Here is a 16,462-nt window from a genome sequence, read left to right as displayed (position 1 = left end):
ACCCATGTTGAACCAGAACCACTGTTCACATGGAAACCACCGCCATGTTGACTCACCACACTTGCCCAGGATCGTGCCACAATTTTGGGGTGAACCCATTTCAGGGAGCCCTTTCCTGTGCAAAGAAAGGGAACTCTCCCCGGGTGTAGCCAGCCTATCTCTTAGTGCCTGCCGACCCATGTTGAACCTGAACCGCTGTTCACATGGAAACCTCCTCCACGTCGACTTGCCATATTTTGAAGGCTCATGCTCCACTCTAGGGGCCAACCCATTCTAGGGAGCCCTTTCCTGCGCAAAGGAAAGGGATCTCTCCCCGGGTGTAGCCAGCCTATCTCTTAGTGCCCGCCGACCCATGTTCAACCAGAAATGCTGTTCACAAGGAAACTTTCTCCAAGTCGACTCGCCACACTTGCCCAGGCTCATGCCCCAATCTCAGGGCAAACCCATTTCAGGGAGCGCTTTCCAGCGTAAAGGAAAGGGAACTCTCCCCGGTATAGCCAGCATATCGCTTAGTGACCCATGTTGAACCAGAACTGCTGTTCACATGGAAACCACCTCCATGTTGACTCACCACACTTGCCCAGGATCGTGCCACAATCTTGGGGTGAACCCATTTCAGGGAGCGCTTTCCAGCGCAAAGGAAAGGGAACTCTCCCTGGTATAGCCAGCATATCGCTTAATGACCCATGTTGAACCAGAACCGCTGTTCACATGGAAACCACCTCCATGTTGACTCACCACACTTGCCCAGGATCGTGCCACAATCTTGGGGTGAACCCATTTCAGGGAGCGCTTTCCAGCGCAAAGGAAAGGGAACTCTCCCCGGTATAGCCAGCATATCGCTTAGTGACCCATGTTGAACCAAAACCGCTGTTCACATGGAAACTTCCTCCAAGTAGACTCGCCACACTTTGAACACTTGTGCTCCACTCTAGGGGCCAACCCATTCTAGGGATCCCTTTCCTGCGCAAAGGAAAGGGAACTCTCCACGGGTGTAGCCAGCCTATCTCTTAGTGCCCGCCAACCCATGTTGAACCAGAACCATTGTTCACATGGAAACCTCCTCTACGTCTACTCGCCACACTTTGAAGGCTCGTGCTCCACTCCAGGGGCCAACCCTTTGTAGAGAGCCCTTTCCTGTGCAAAGGAAAGGGATCTCTCCCCGGGTATAGCCAGCCTATCTCTTAGTGCCCACCGATCCATGTTGAACCTGAACCGCTATTCACATGAAAAACTCCTCCACGTCAATTTGCCATATTTTGAAGGCTCGTGATCCACTCTAGGGGCCAACCCATTCTAGGGAGCCCTTTCCTGCACAAAGGAAAGGGAACTCTCCCCGGTATAGCCAGCATATCTCTTAGTACCCATTGACCCATGTTGAACCAGAACCGCTGTTCACATGTAAACCTCCTACACGTCAACGCGTGACCCTTGCCCAGGCTCATGCCCCAGTCTCAGGGTGAACCCATTTCAGGGAGCCCTTTCCTGCACAAAGGAAAGGGAACTCTCCCCGGGTGTAGCCAGCCTATCTCTTAGTGCCCGCCGACCCATGTCGAATCAGAACTGTTGTTCACATGGAAACCTCCTCCATAGGTATGTGAATCGTATTTCTGAGAATTGAAAATATCGTACAATATTTTCAAAGTCGTCAGAAATCGGGGGCTCCCCGAAACCGATAGAAAAACCCCACAAAATTGTTCGTGGGGTTCTCTTATCGTTTTGGGGGAGGGCGGGAAAAACGGCACACAAAAACAATCCCTAAACCCACCCCGACACTTCAAAACAGCTCCCTTAGCTTCCCCCACCCTCCCGACCCCCCCAAAATGTTTTAAATTATGTGGTGGTCCTGTGGTGGTCCTGAATTGAGGGAGGCGTTTGCTGGAGGAATCCATGACAGCCTCCTGTCGTGGCTCCTTTAAATCAAACCTTCAGCCATGTGCGCGGCTCTACAGCATGCAGGAGGGGGCGGAGACAATCTGGCACAGCAGGGCCAAGCGGTCAGATCTCAGCTGCAGCCAAAGCCACGAAAAGAATTTCAAGAGGGGCTGCCTGCCCCCACAGGAGCCCCCGGAAGGATTCGGCGCCACGGGTGAGCCTTGGGTCCCAGCCATGGACCACCGCTGCTGGCAGCCATGACAGTTGGCCCCGGTCACGGACCGCCGTGACCGGCGGCCATAACACTAGATAATTAACAGGCATAGAATTGCATGAATAGGTTGCCATATGAGCTTGTATAGGTCTCTAATTGTTATGACTTGGAGGTGGACCCTTGGTCCGGCGATGAACGTGCGCCCAGCCGCCGGAAGGCGAGGCCATTTCCAAGGTTCACGAGAGGTGGAAGATGAAAATCTGGATGCAGGTGCCTCCTGCAGGTCATGTGGTCCAGATAGCTGGCGCCTCCAGCAGGTCGTGGGATTAGGAGCTGGCACCTCCAGCAGGTCGTGGGATCGGAAGCTGAGCTGGCGCATCCAGCAGGTCGAGGGATCAGAAGCTGAGCTGGCGCCTCCAGCAGGTCGAGGAATCGGTATGCACAGTCCAGAAATCAGCGCCAAAGGAAACTCCACAGCCGGTCCAGAAGTCCAGTACCAAAGAATATTCCGCAGCCGGTCCAGGGATCGAGAGCCAAGGATACTCCACAGCCGGTCCAGGGGTCGAGAGCCAGAAGAATACACCGCAGCCAGTCCAGGGGTCAAGAACCAGGAGAATACAACGCAGCCAGTCAAGGGGTCAAGAGCCAGAGAATACAACGCAGCCAGTCCAGGAATCAAGCACGGAGGATCAAACGCAGGAACAGAACTCAGGAACAAACCACGAGAGCCAAAAAGCCAAGGCAAGGTCTGGGGCTCCAGACCTTGCCTTAAATAGTCTAAACCCCATTGGAGCCCACAGGAAGGTGTCCAGTCATTTCCTGTCGTGACCCCTTTAATAATCAGCTTCTGGCGCGCTCGCGGCCCTAGGGAACTCGGCGGGGGCAGAGCCAAAGGAACAGGAGAATGGCCGACACCACGGCCATGTTGGTAGCAGCAGGAATGGCCGCGAGACGAGCCCGTTGACGCCGGAGAAGTCATCGTGAGCAGGGCGGTCTGCCGCACCGGTGAGTGCTTGGCCCCGGTCGCGGCTTGCCGCCGCCGGTGGCCATAATAGTACCCCCTCCCTTAGGCCTCCCCCTAGAAGGCTTGGGTTTCCCTGGATGAGTAGCGTGGAAATTCCTGAGAAGTTCTTTATCCAGGATATTAGCAGCAGGTTTCCAGGAATTTTTCTCCGGCCCAAATCCTTCCCAGGCTAGAAGGTACTCCCATCTACGACCTCGTCTCCGGATGTCGAGAACTTCTTGGACTTGATAAGTCGTATCTTTCTCCAGCTGCAATTGAGGAGAAACAGGGACCTTCTGAGATGGCCACTTGAGGAGCAATGGTTTCAACAAAGATACGTGAAAGGCATTGTGGCTACGTAGTGAAGCGGGTAGACGTAGTTGATAAGTCACAGGACCTATTTGTTTAGTCACAGGAAAGGGGCCAATGTAGCGAGGAGCCAGCCTCATCGATGGGACCCTCAGACGGATATTTCTGGTACTAAGCCACACCCTCTCCCCTGGACAGAATTGTGGTGCAGGTCTCCGATGTTGGTCAGCGAATCGTTTTGCAGAATGTGCGGCCCTTTGTAGCATCTGTCGAGTGTGTATCCAAAGTTGTTTTAACTGTGTGGCAGTAAGCTGGGCCGCCGGAGAGGGAACAGACAAAGGTAGAGGCACCGGTGGTATAGGTTGCTGACCGAAAACAATTTGAAAAGGAGAAGACCCAGTTGAGGTACAGATATGGAAGTTATGAGAGAATTCTGCCCAGGGCAACAATGCTGCCCAATCATCCTGTCAAGCATTAACGTAGGAACGCAAGAATTGTTTACGAGCACGATTGGTCCGTTCTACCTGCCCGTTGGCTTGAGGGTGAAAGGCGGTGGTGAATTCTAAAGCAATACGAAACTTGGCACAGAGGCTCCGCCAGTATCGGGCTGTGAATTGTCCTCCTCGGTCAGATGTGATGTGCTGGGGTAGACCATGAAGTCGAAAGACATGTGACATAAACAACTGAGCCAAACGGGGAGCAGAGGGAAGGGCGGGCAGAGGTGTAAAGTGAGCCATCTTGGAGAATCGATCAATCACCACCCAAATCACGGTATGTCCTTCAGAAGCAGGCATGTCAACAACAAAGTCAGTGGAGATGTGAGTCCATGGTCTCGCCGGAAGTGGTTGTAACTGCCCCCAAGATCTCCCTACAGGATTCTTATGTTGTGCACAAACAGGGCAGGAATCTACGTATGCGTGAATGTCCTTGCACATCCCAGGCCACCAGTAAAATTGTTGAAGGAGATCTTGTGTTCACTTACGTCCTGGATGCCCCGCCACCTGAGAATCATGTCCCCATTTCAGTACCTTATTGCGGAGTCTACTGGGTACCACGGTTTTTCCGCAGGAACAGAAAAGGTCGCCGAGTGAATGATGCTGGCTGGATCAATAATGTTCTGTAGAGGTTCTTCCCCATCTTCACTGACAAAAGATCGGGACAATGCATCGGCTTTGATATTCTTGTTTGTAGGTCGATACCGTAGTTCAAAGTCAAAACGTTAAAAAATAATGCCCAACGGGCTGACGGGGGTTCAGTCGTTGAGCTTGCTGTAGATAAATTAAATTTTTATGATCTGTAAAAACTGTAATTTTATTTTGGGCCCCCTCTAACCATTGTCGCCACTCTTCAAAGGCAAGTTTAATGGCCGATAATTCCTTGTCGCCAATAGAATAATTGCGTTCCGCAGGTGAAAATTTCCTCGAAAAATAAGAACATGGATGAGAGGTTCCTCCTATGTCATTCTGGCTCAACACTGCTCCAACTCCCTCAGTGGATGCATCAACTTCTACGATAAATAGGCGTCTAGGATCAGGATGGCAAAGGCATGGTCGTTGTAGGAAGGAGTCTTTGAGAGCTTGAAAAGCATCTACCACCACTGCAGGCCAAGTTTTGACATTAGCTCCTTTTCGTGTGAGTGTGGTGAGTGGTGCGGTCAACTTGGAAAAATCTTCGATGAAATGTCTATAATAATTAGCAAATCCAAGAAACCGTTGGAGTGCCCGCAGTCCGTTAGGTTGAGGCCACTCTTGTATGCTTTTCACTTTGGCTGGGTCCATTTGGAAACCTTGTTTAGAAATAATGTAACCCAAGAAAGGTAAGGATTCGGTTTCAAAAACACATTTTTCTAGCTTGGCATATAACCGGTGTTCCCTTAGTCGTTGCAAAACTTGTGCGACCTGTTGGCGATGAGTCTGTAAGTCCTTAGAAAAAATCAAGATATCATCGAGATAAACCACTACACAAATATACAACAGGTCTCTAAATTTTCATTAATAACATGTTCAAAAACAGCAGGAGCATTAGTTAACCTAAATGGCTTAACCAGGTATTCATAATGTCCATCCCTGGTGTTAAAATCCCCTTCCTGAATCCGAACCAAATTGTAGGCTCCTCGTAGGTCTAGTTTGGAAAATACTCGGGCTCCTTGCAGGCGGTCAAACAGTTCCGCAATAAGAGGCAGGGGATATCGGTCGTTGATAGTGATAGCGTTAAGTCCGCGATAATCAATGCAGGGGCGTAATGTCCCATCCTTTTTCTCCACAAAAAAAACCCCAGCCCCCGCAGGAGAGGTGGATCATCGAATAAATCCTTTTTGTAAATTGTCCTGGATATATTCGGACATAGCCCGGGTCTCGGCGGATGATAAAGGATAGATGCGCCCTCGCGGCGGTGTGGATCCTGGAATCAACTTAATAGCGCAGTCGAAATCACGAAGCGGAGGCAATGTGTCCGCGGATTTTTTGGAAAATACATCCGCAAATTGTTTGTATGGATGAGGCAACTCCTTTAGGACTGAGGTACAGATGAAGCCGGAATCAGGAGTTGTTCCTTTCAAACAAGTCACACGGCACTCCGGTCCCAAACGAATAAGTTGTAAAGAAGTCCAATCGAATTGAGGATTGTGGCGTTGCAACCAAGGAATGCCAAGAACCACCGGATGGATGGCTCTCTCGAGGACGTAAAAGGTGATTTGTTCTGTGTGGTCAGGCGCAATGTAGCAATCCAGGGGTTCCGTGTGATGGGTAATTATTTCTGGTAAGGGTTCCCCATGGATAGAAGAGATGACTAAAGGCTTATGACAGAGACGAGTGGGAATTTGGAGTTTGTCCACTATTTCTTGTAATATGAAGTCTCCTCCGGCTCCAGAATCTACTAAAGCCAGGGTAGTGAATTCCTGTCCTTCGGTATGGAGGGTAACTGGTAAGGTGAGTGGGGGTTTTGGAGATATGAGGCCTAGGGACACCCCCCCCCCCCCCCCCCAAGGTTCCTAGGCTTTGTAGTTTCCCGGATGGATAAGGCAAGTTGCTATTCGATGACCGGAACCTCCACAGTAAAGACATAGGCCCACTTTGCGGCGTCTCTGACGTTCCTCCGGTGATAAGGAACCCCTACCTAGCTGCATGGGCTCCTCCACGGGTGTCTCGCTGGTGGAGGTTTCTCGAGGGTTCGCAGAGGTGGACTGTGGAACCTGGAAGACAACTGGTCGTCTTCTCCAACTAATGCTTTCACGGGCCCTTTCTTGTAGCCGGCGATCAATTCTAGTTGCTAGCTCGATGAGGCCATTTAAGGAGGACGGGAGTTCCTGAGCGGCCAGTTCATCCTTAATCTTGGCAGATAATCCCTCCAGGTATATGGTTCGAAGAACACTCTCTTCCCAATGAAGCTCGGATGCCAAAGTACGAAAGTCAATATTGTAATCTGTGAGAGAGCGCCCTCCTTGTCGGAGATGAAGTAAGTCAGTAGCAGAGGCTGCTTGTTTCCCAGGTTCTTCGAAGATGGTCCGAAATAATTCCAGAAACCATGGGTAATCCTGTAATACTGGATCTGAACGCTGCCACAGCAGAGAGGCCCAGGCTAGGGCTTTGCCTTCCAATAAAGATAAGATGTAGGTGGTTTTGGTTATATCGTCCGGGAAGAAAGGAGATTGCAGACGAAAATGCATATTGGATTGGTTGAGAAACCCCAGGCATAGACGAGGATCTCCGGCGTATCGTGGTGGAGCTGGTAAAGGAAGAACCGGGCGGAGACCGCCCTGTACTGCAGACGGCATTGGTGCAGCCGGAGGAGTTACCGCTGGGGTACTGGAGTGCGTAGCGACCACCGTGTCCAGTCGAGCATTGAGTCGCTTCATGGAAGCCGCCATGGATTCCAGCATACTCTGTTGCTCCATTAACTTCTGAGCCAAGCCGGGAATGGCACGCAGTGCAGAAGCCTCTGCCGGGTCCATAGTCTTGGCTTACTGTTATGACTTGGGAGGTGGACCCTTGGTCCAGCGATGAAAGTGCGCCCAGCCGCCGGAAGGCGAGGCCAATTCCAAGGTTCACAAGAGGTGGAAGATGAAAATCTGGATGCAGGCGCCTCCTGCAGGTCGTGTGGTCCAGATAGCTGGCGCCTCCAGCAGGTCATGGGATTAGGAGCTGGCGCCTCCAGCAGGTCGTGGGATTAGGCGCTGGCGCCTCCAGCAGGTCGAGGGATCAGAAGCTGAGCTGGCGCCTCCAGCAGGTCGAGGAATTGGTATGCACAGTCCAGAAATCAGCGCCAAGGGAAACTCCGCAGCCGGTCCAGAAGTCCAGTACCAAAGAATATTCCACAGCCAGTCCAGGGATCGAGAGCCAAGGATACTCCATAGCTGGTCCAGGGGTTGAGAGCCAGAAGAATACACCGCAGCCAGGCCAGGGGTCAAGCACGGAGGATCAAACGCAGAAACAGAACTCAGGAACAAACCACGAGAGCCAAGAAGCCAAGGCAAGGTCTGGGGCTCCAGACCTTGCCTTAAATATCTAAACCCCATTGGAGGCCACAGGAAGGTGTCCAGTCATTTCCTGTCGTGGCCCCTTTAATCATCAGCTTCTGGCGCGCGCGCGGCCCTAGGGAACTCAGCGGGGGCGGAGCCAAAGGAACAGGAGAATGGCCGACGCTGCGGCCATGTTGGTAGCAGCAGGAATCGCCGCGGGACGAGCCCGTCGACGCCGGAGAAGTCATCGTGAGCGGGGTGGTCTGCCACGCCGGTGAGTGCTTGGCCCTGGTCGCGGCTTGCCGCCGCCGGTGGCCATAACACTAATAAAATAGCAACTTATACATGTAACTTTTAGTCCTCCCTGGAATATCCCCTGGACCACCCCTTTTTTTGTTTGTGCAAATGTACTTGTGAAAGTGAAAAATATGCATGTATATTTTATGTATAAAATGTGTAATTCCTTTGAAAATTCATCCCTGTATACACATACTTTTATGGGTATAGGGAGAATCATTCCAGAAGATGGAGTCTTTGCTAGGTTGCGACTTACATGCTGCACTCTTCTTAATGTTAATGAGGGAGATGGTAACGTTCAAATTGACGAGCGGGTGCACTGGCGAGCACCCAGGGACGCGGTGATTTTATAATTTGTGCACATATATGTGGTACATGTTATAAAATAGCCTGAGCATGAGCAACAATTATTTAGACTTCTTATGCTTCCCCCCCCCCCCCCCCGCTATAACTTTCCCTGAAACACTACTCTTTTAAAAGTTTGATTGATTGCATATCCTGTAACACTCTTATGCCTATAACACTCTTATGCCTTCCCAGTTAGTCAATCATACTATGGACTGCTTCTCTAACCAAATTTTGGTCTATAAACCATCGGATACTGTAAATAGTTTCTCAGTTACACAGTTTATCTTGTTATTGTAAGTTACTGTACATTTTGTTCCTGTTCTATGTAAGGGCATTCCCAACTAGTTATAAGTTACATGTAAACCGATACGATGTGCAAACGGTTGTCGGTATACAAAATTCTCTAAATAATAATAATAATATGTGCACCCAATTTTAAGTGAGCATGTGCCTAGATGCATAAATCCTGCTTCTACCATTTAAGTCAGTTAATTTAAAAAGGGGTGCATGCCCATGCCATTGCCAGTTTCACCAGTTCCTGTCCATCAGTTTGGCCATTTAAGAGCTAGGTCTTCCAACCCCCCTAGTTTAAAAGCCTACATTCCTCCCAGTAAAACAAGACCCTTCAAATTCCCACAAATATGGCTCTTAAAAAAATAAAAATAAACAAAAAAACCATAAACCTCCTCTATAGCAGAAGTACATTTATGCGGCACTACCCCTGGGTGCACGCCCATGTCCGTAAGAATTTGTGCACACATCTCATGGCCATGCCCTGGAAGTCCCATGCCTTACCCAGACTGCACAGACCATGCCCCTTTTTTCAAAAGAGGTGAGGTGTGCACAGCGTCAAAGATGCGCATGCATCTCGATGGCTTTTAAAATTTGCTTAGCGTGCACCAGCCCATCATATTCGCGCATGGCTTGGTAACATTATGCACACCAAATAGTAGGTATAATTGCGTGAGTGTAGTTTTGTCAGGGCAATTTTAAAAGCTAACTTTTTGCTTTAAACATTGGTGTAACTTTTGTATGTAGCAGCCTGCCAATTTATGTGACCTATTATAAAATTACCACCCACTGAATTGTGTGCCTACTTCCTATTTCCATTGACACTATCCTATCAGCAATTAAACAGAACAGGATGGTAATTTGATACAATAATTTATTGCTACCTGTAAAGGACAACCCAGCATTTGTATTAAACTATATGATTTTAATAATAAAAAGTAAATTTTTGTTTTGTTTCTAATGGAACAAATCAAATATAGACCTGCCAAAAATATGCAAAAGTTCTCAGATATTTTTGGTTCATGAAAAAATAATTTAAATTAAAAAATATAAAAGGTTTCTCCCTGTGCCCCACCACTTCCTCAGGTCCTGGGGCCTCCCTAGGCCTATCCATTTCCTCTCCACTGCTACCAATAGCCCAGAGGCTCCCAGGACCCCTCACAAATAAGCCAGGTCTGGTGCCTCCTCTAACCCTTACATACCCCTTCCACGAAGTCTTTATCCTAGAAAGGGGCAGAAATGATCCACATTTACCCCTATCCTGCTGGATTCTTCTTTAAAAATGTGGCCAGACAGCTTTGAGACTGGTGCCAAGTTTGATGTCAAGAGCATGGCACCAATCTCAGGGCTAACCAGTGCCATTTTCTTGTATGGTTAAACAAACAAATAAAAAAAAAATCAAAAAAGAAACAAACAGAAATTAAATTTTCTTCATGTACATCCCTGCCCAGCAGAGCTATGTATTGCTATTTATTACTGGGTGACATCTGATTTGTCAGTATTAATCTACAAAAAAACTTTAAATTATAAAATTTGTAAAAGGGACAAATTAATAGGAATTTCCCCTTTAAATATTGTACTGTAACAGAAAAGGACTCAGTGTACATTCAGAATGAAATATTGTTTACCTTAAGTTGGGTTGCATAACACATGTTCTAGTGCGACAAGCACAACTCTCTGTATCGTGTTCCATTTGGAGCATATGACCCACTTGATGTGCTAAATTTGCTGCACACCTCTCCATTGTCTGAACGAACTAAAGAATGCAACAAATGGGAAAGATTAATAATATGCCTTTTATTTACTTTCTATGCTCTGTCACATATTTATTTATTTATTTGTTTGTTTGATCATTCATTCTAAGAATTGCAAGGCACTAGATTCAGGCCAGCCTTTTTTGGAAGAAAAGACATTCAGATACATTAAACTATAATAAAGAAAATGAATTATACAAGTAAGAAAGTGAAAACCATGCTTATGAATGGATTTTCTTGAGCTTTTCAACTTTGACCCTATAGAAAATTATCTCATCTTTATCAAATGAAGGTCATTTTCAAAAGGTTAGGTACCAGATCAATTCTTTATATTCTTCCCCATGTTTGGTTCCAATTAGTGAATTTTTGCAAAAGCTACCTGTTGTGCTGGAGGTGAACCCTTGGGCCGATGTGGAGTTGGCGCTACCCGCAGGGCAAGCCCCATGGGTCCCCACCGTCAGCAGGTGGAGCTGGCTGATAATGGAGGCTGGCTGGAGCTTTGCCAATACCAGCCTTCGTTCCCCGCAGGTTGAGCCCTTGGGTACCGGGACCAGCTGCACTTAGGTGGACATCCATCCGAGGTCTTCTCAGGGATGACGAGGAAGTCAGTCAGGGGCCAGCAGCGGTAGTAGAAGTAGGAGATCTGATCTGGATAAGGTGGAGTCCCGGAGACCCGGGCGCCAACGAGAACAGGAGGCAGACAGAGGATGCCCGAGTAAGAACAGGCCAAAGCCTTAGAGGCCAAGTCCAGAGTGGGTTCAACAGAAGCGTCATAGAGCAGGCTGAAGTCAGGGCAGGCGGCAGGCAAGGAAGAGTGGCAAGACAAGCACAGATCAAACCAGAAGTTGAATGGAGAATGATCAAGCAAAGCGAAGGTCAAAACCAGGAGACGGGCAGGTGCGTAGTCAGACATAGCAGAGGTCAAGCCAGGTATCAAACAGAAGCGTGGTCAGACGAAGCAGAGGTCAAAGCTAGGTATCAATCAGTAGAAGACAAGCAGGGTAGACACGGAACACAGGAGCAGGAACAGATACCAGGATCAGGAACAGGAATACAGATGAAGCAGGAACAAGTCAGGAAGCAGGAACATGGAGGAAACGCAGGGACGAGCAACTAAGCACACGACTAGCGTGGAAACCTGTTGCCAAGGCAAGGAAGCACTGTCTGGGCCGGGCTTAACTACCGAGACCCAGTGACGTCATTATCCAGGGCCACGGGGTGGTTTCCCACCGCAGCCCATTCAAAAGTAGAGCCGATGCGTGCGCGCTCCTAAGGAGGGGTGTGGTGGAGACGGGGGCATCTCCCCACGGAGCTGAGACATCCGCTGAGGAGCTGGGAACATGGGGAGTGGCCCGGACATGGAGGCAGCTGCCCACAGCCGCAAGGGAGGCAGAACCAGGTGCTGGAGCAGGCAAACGGGGGTAAGTGGGCCCGGCCGTGGGCCTGCCGCAGCCGGCACACACAACACTATCATGCATCCATAAGTCTAAACAGATAGACGGACTGAAAAATCTGAAGTGCTTTTTCACATGAGTTGGATAGTGCTAGACCCTCTCCTCCCCCACAAAATTTGAGATGTGTTCTTATCTTTCCTGTGTTATAGCTGTATTTCACCCCTTTTCTTATGTTTTCTTCCTTTTTAATTCAAAAATATATTTGTTAACATTTTTACATTTGTTCAGAATTAAACTTGTGCATTTTTTTAAATTAAGAACCTGTCCTCACTTCTCAAAATCACTTCACAATAGACATTTTCAGATGTATATCTTACGTTTTGAATATCATCATTGTTCTGTATATTTTTTATATGTAGTCACTACACCAAAATGTACTGTACCTATTTAGAATTTTTGCAAATATATGCTGACACCAAAACCTTTTACTTTGATTCAAAATTAGGAGAATAATTAAGCAGAATGAACATTAAAATTACAACCATTTATTTCTCCTCATGAATTAAAAAAAAATAAAGGTTGAAATCTAGGCTAGAAACTTCTTCCTGAGAAATGTATGTGTTCTATTAGTCTTCAGGGATCATGAAGAAGCATTGTATAACATGATCCCATTGCAATCAGGGTAGACAGTGATACACACAGACTACAAGACATCCCTTGGAAAAACAAATACCATCAAATACTCACATTTGAAAAGCCTATCTTCCTTTACCTCCCTTCTTCCCTGGAAGACAGATCAGTGACAGCAACAGCAGACCAGCAGTATAGGAACACAGTAAGCATTAACAACCTGTCTCTGCAACTTCTTCCCTTCACCCTTTGCTGCCTGATTTCAGAGAAAGTGTGCATGTTGGAAGAGCAGCTGAGGGAAAATGGAGCATATGCTTAGCACATTCTTGCTCTTCTGGTTTTCCACTACTCTGCAGAGATGTGCAGATGTAAATATTTTCATTTTGCTTCATTTTTTAAATTTCAGGATGGGGTTATTGGTTTTTTTTTCAGTTCATTTAGGGTCTGATTTTGAAAACATTTACTTGAGTAAGTGGGCTTTTGAAAATTACTATAATATATACCACTGAATTGTCCATAAGATTTACTTGAGTAAGTGCACTTTACTTGAGTAAATGGCTATTAAAAATTGCTACAATAGTGGTTACATTTATGCGAGGAACTGCTTTTGAAAACTACACCTTTAGGGGTAGATTTTAAAAGGCGTGCATGCGCGTCCATGTGCACGCGGTTCCCGGTGCGTGCAGATGGACATGCCAATTTTATAACATGCATGAGCCGGCGCGCGCATGTTATAAAATCTGTTGGTCGCACACACGTGCTCTGGGCTTTAAAATCTATACATGAATGTGTGGGTGGTGCGCGTGGGGGGGGGGGGGGGGGGGCGGGAGATTTTAGCAAATTACGCATGGTGACACATTTGGTCCCCTCCCAGTTCCCTCTTGCCTAACCTTCCTTCCCTTTTCTATCTCCTCCCCGACCCCTAACCTCTATCTAGCTATCCGAAATTTTTGTATTTTTATACTTACTGCTCCTGTCGAGCAGAAGTAGTTTGCATGCGCTGACTGGATGCTAGAGCGTGCTTCCTCAGGGCAACAGCTAATGGCCTCTGTCCTGGCCAGCCTCCGTCCCGCCCTGCCCAGACCTGGCCCCCACAGCCCACCCCTTTTTCAGGGCCCAGCACTTCTGCGTGTATTGAAAGTTACATGCGTGGCTGGGCCCTTTAGAAAATGCACGCTGTGTGCACAGGGCCAGGCCATGAATGTAACTGCCGTTATTTCGCATGTGGCTATTTAAAAATCCAGCCTTTAATGTTTTCTTCAGTTTGCTTCATTTACCAAAATTAAAAACAAAACAAAACATGGTATGGCCAAAAAAACACCTTAAAAAGCCTAACATCCCCACCCCCTTCTGCCCAGCAAAGAGAAACCCTTATCCAGTTTGGCCTATCTGGCACCCTCCAATTCCTACTCCCAGCAACAGTCCAAGGCATGATCTTACCCAGCTGGGTCTGCCCCACTCCTGCCCTTTACAATTTTCTGGGTGCCTGAGACTTCCCTGGGCCCCCCCCCCTTACTATAGTTGTGTTACGGCTATGGCTGCTGTGCAACCGCCTCACCATCAGGGGTCCCTCAAGTGCAGGCTCTCCTGGCTGGCCCAATCCATCTGCTCTATGTCCGGGATGTTCCTTTATAGCCCTGCCTACCCTAGACTCCAGTGCTTCGGCATCAAGCTTGTTTGGGCTCCCTGCTCTAGCCTTCCTTGCCTTGCTGTGTGTGGCCTTCGCTTCTGCCTTGCTTTGTCTTGCCGTGCGTGTGGCCTTCAGGCCTTCTGCCTTGCCTTGCTGTAGGTGTGTGGCCTTCAGGCATTCTGCCTCGCCTTGCCTTGCTGTGTGTGTGTGGCCTTCGGGCCTTCGGGCCTTCTGCCTCGCCTTGTCTTGCTGTGTGTGTGTGGCCTTCGGGCCTTCTGCCTCGCCTTGCCTTGCTGTGTGTGTGTGGCCTTCGGGCCTTCTGCCTCGCCTTGCCTTGCTGTGTGTGTGTGGCCTTCGGGCCTTCTGCCTTGCCTTGCCTTGCTGTCTGTGTGTGGTCTTCGGGCCTTCTGCCTTGCCTTTCCTTGCTGTGTGTGTGTGGCCTTCGGGCCTTCTGTCTTGCCATGTGTGTGTGGCCTTCGGGCTTTCTGCCTAGTCATGTGTGTTTGTGTGTGTGGCCTTCAGGCTCTCTGTCTTGCTATAAGGTTCTTGTGACCCTGCCTGGACATTGACTCTGTTTGCCTGCCGCCTGCCTTGACCCTGCCTGGACATTGACTCTGTTTGCCTGCCGCCTGCCTTGACCCTGCCTGGACATTGACTCTGTTTGTCTGCCACCTGCCTTGACCCTGCCTGGACATTGACTTTGTTCCCAGCCAGTACTCTGCTCCATATCTCAGCCATCGCCCAGCTCCATTCACTCCTGCCTGCATCTCATTTCTTCCCAGCCATTCATCACAGACCTTCTAGCTGTCTCTGTCTCTCTCCACCTGGAGTCACTCCTGGTGGTGTTCACAACACCGGACCACTGCCCTAAATGTAACAGTATGCCGAAGCCACCCTCCAGAGAGAGAGATAGGATTTTTTGTCAAACCAGTGAGTCAATTTTTTTTTCCACAAACTACAATATGCCTCAGTCTCAAAGATTTTATAGCTGTGCATGCTGTCAAATCTTGAACTATTTAAGCTACCAAGACTGTCTAGCTTGTCAACTTCCCGACCAAGAACATTGGACATGCAGTAATTGCTATAAGAGAAATGTCTTTGTTTACCAAGAATGTTTAAATTGTTCTACTCCTAAGCCAGGATGGTGGAAATGTTCTTGTATCCCAAGCCTATTGCCACCAGGCAACTGTGCCTCTGTTGCTCAGCTATGGGACCAGCTGCTTCATTAGGAAAAACAGTCAGTTCGACTACCCTGCATTCAGCTTCTGGCCCAGTTAAAAACGTTATTCCCTGTAACAGCTTGTGGATAAAGAATTCCAGCCCTTCATTTCAAGACACTTTGAAGAAAACTTGTCACTAGGAAACAATTAATAATTCTGAAAACCTTAGATGTCACCGGGTTAAGAAGGCTTCCATGACTTCCACGCTAGAGCCTTAGAGACAAGAGCAGAATGTACTAATTAACTCTAGCAGAGCCTTGCTTTCCACAACTGCAGATCAGTTACAATTAAAGGCTAGGGTTCCAAGACGATCCAGAGCTGCCTGTGCCTTCTCTAAGCTGCTAGTCCACACTTTTAAACCAGGGAAACATAACCGGGAGCTCCAGACTCTGTCTCAAGATACCAAGTCCTCTACAGTACAATCTTTATCCTCCCTTCACTTCACAACAGACTTTGTTACTCTGCCATCTGAGCAGTCTGAACCGGTCCTGCTGCCGCCCCTGGAGGGGTCCGAACCGGTCCTGCTGCCGCCCCTGGAGGGGTCTGAACCAGTCCTGTTGCCGCCCCAGGAGGGGTCCGAACTGGTCCTGCTGTCACCCCAGGAGGAGTCCGAGCCTGCTGCTTTGTTGCCCCTGGAGGGGTTTGGGACCTTCTCGCCGCTCCAGGACAGGGTAAAAATCTTCACATCATCCCAGGAGGGCCTTGACCCTGCCCACCCACCCCAGCAGGGGCCTGAGCATGCCGCTTGGCCCCAGAAGGGGCTTTGGACTGCTCCGTCGCCCCAGGAGGGGTTTTGGACTGCTCCTTTGCCCCAGGAGAGGTTTGTGTCTGCTCCATCGCCCCAGGAGGGGTTATGGACTGCCTTGCCGATTTAGGACTGTTCTGCCATCCTGGGAAGGGGTTGTATTTGTTACACCATCTTCAGAGGAGTTTGGATTTGCTATCACGCTGTACTCCCTGCAGAGTTGGGATGCATGGTAAGACCGCACCTTGAATACTGTGTACAATTCTGGTCGCCGCATCTCAAAAAAGATATAATTG

At 48.7% G+C, this 16,462-nt stretch overlaps 1 protein-coding gene across 1 annotated transcript in view; it reads right to left on the bottom strand.

The window, feature by feature from the left end:
- The window catches only part of LOC115092436 (disintegrin and metalloproteinase domain-containing protein 9-like), a 222,976-nt gene extending 206,718 nt beyond the window's left edge, over window positions 1-16,258 (bottom strand). Inside the window, exons 1-2 of the mRNA XM_029603269.1 lie at window positions 16,142-16,258; window positions 10,422-10,549 (exon numbers count right to left, since the gene is read on the bottom strand). Coding sequence (XP_029459129.1) covers window positions 10,422-10,549; window positions 16,142-16,258 — 245 coding nt within the window. The remainder of the gene's footprint in view (window positions 1-10,421; window positions 10,550-16,141) is intronic.
- Between the last annotated feature and the right edge of the window lie 204 nt (window positions 16,259-16,462).

The sequence above is a fragment of the Rhinatrema bivittatum genome, chromosome 5, assembly GCF_901001135.1.
Source record: "Rhinatrema bivittatum chromosome 5, aRhiBiv1.1, whole genome shotgun sequence".
NCBI lineage: Eukaryota > Metazoa > Chordata > Amphibia > Gymnophiona > Rhinatrematidae > Rhinatrema > Rhinatrema bivittatum.
This window is presented reverse-complemented; position numbering and strand designations above follow the sequence as displayed.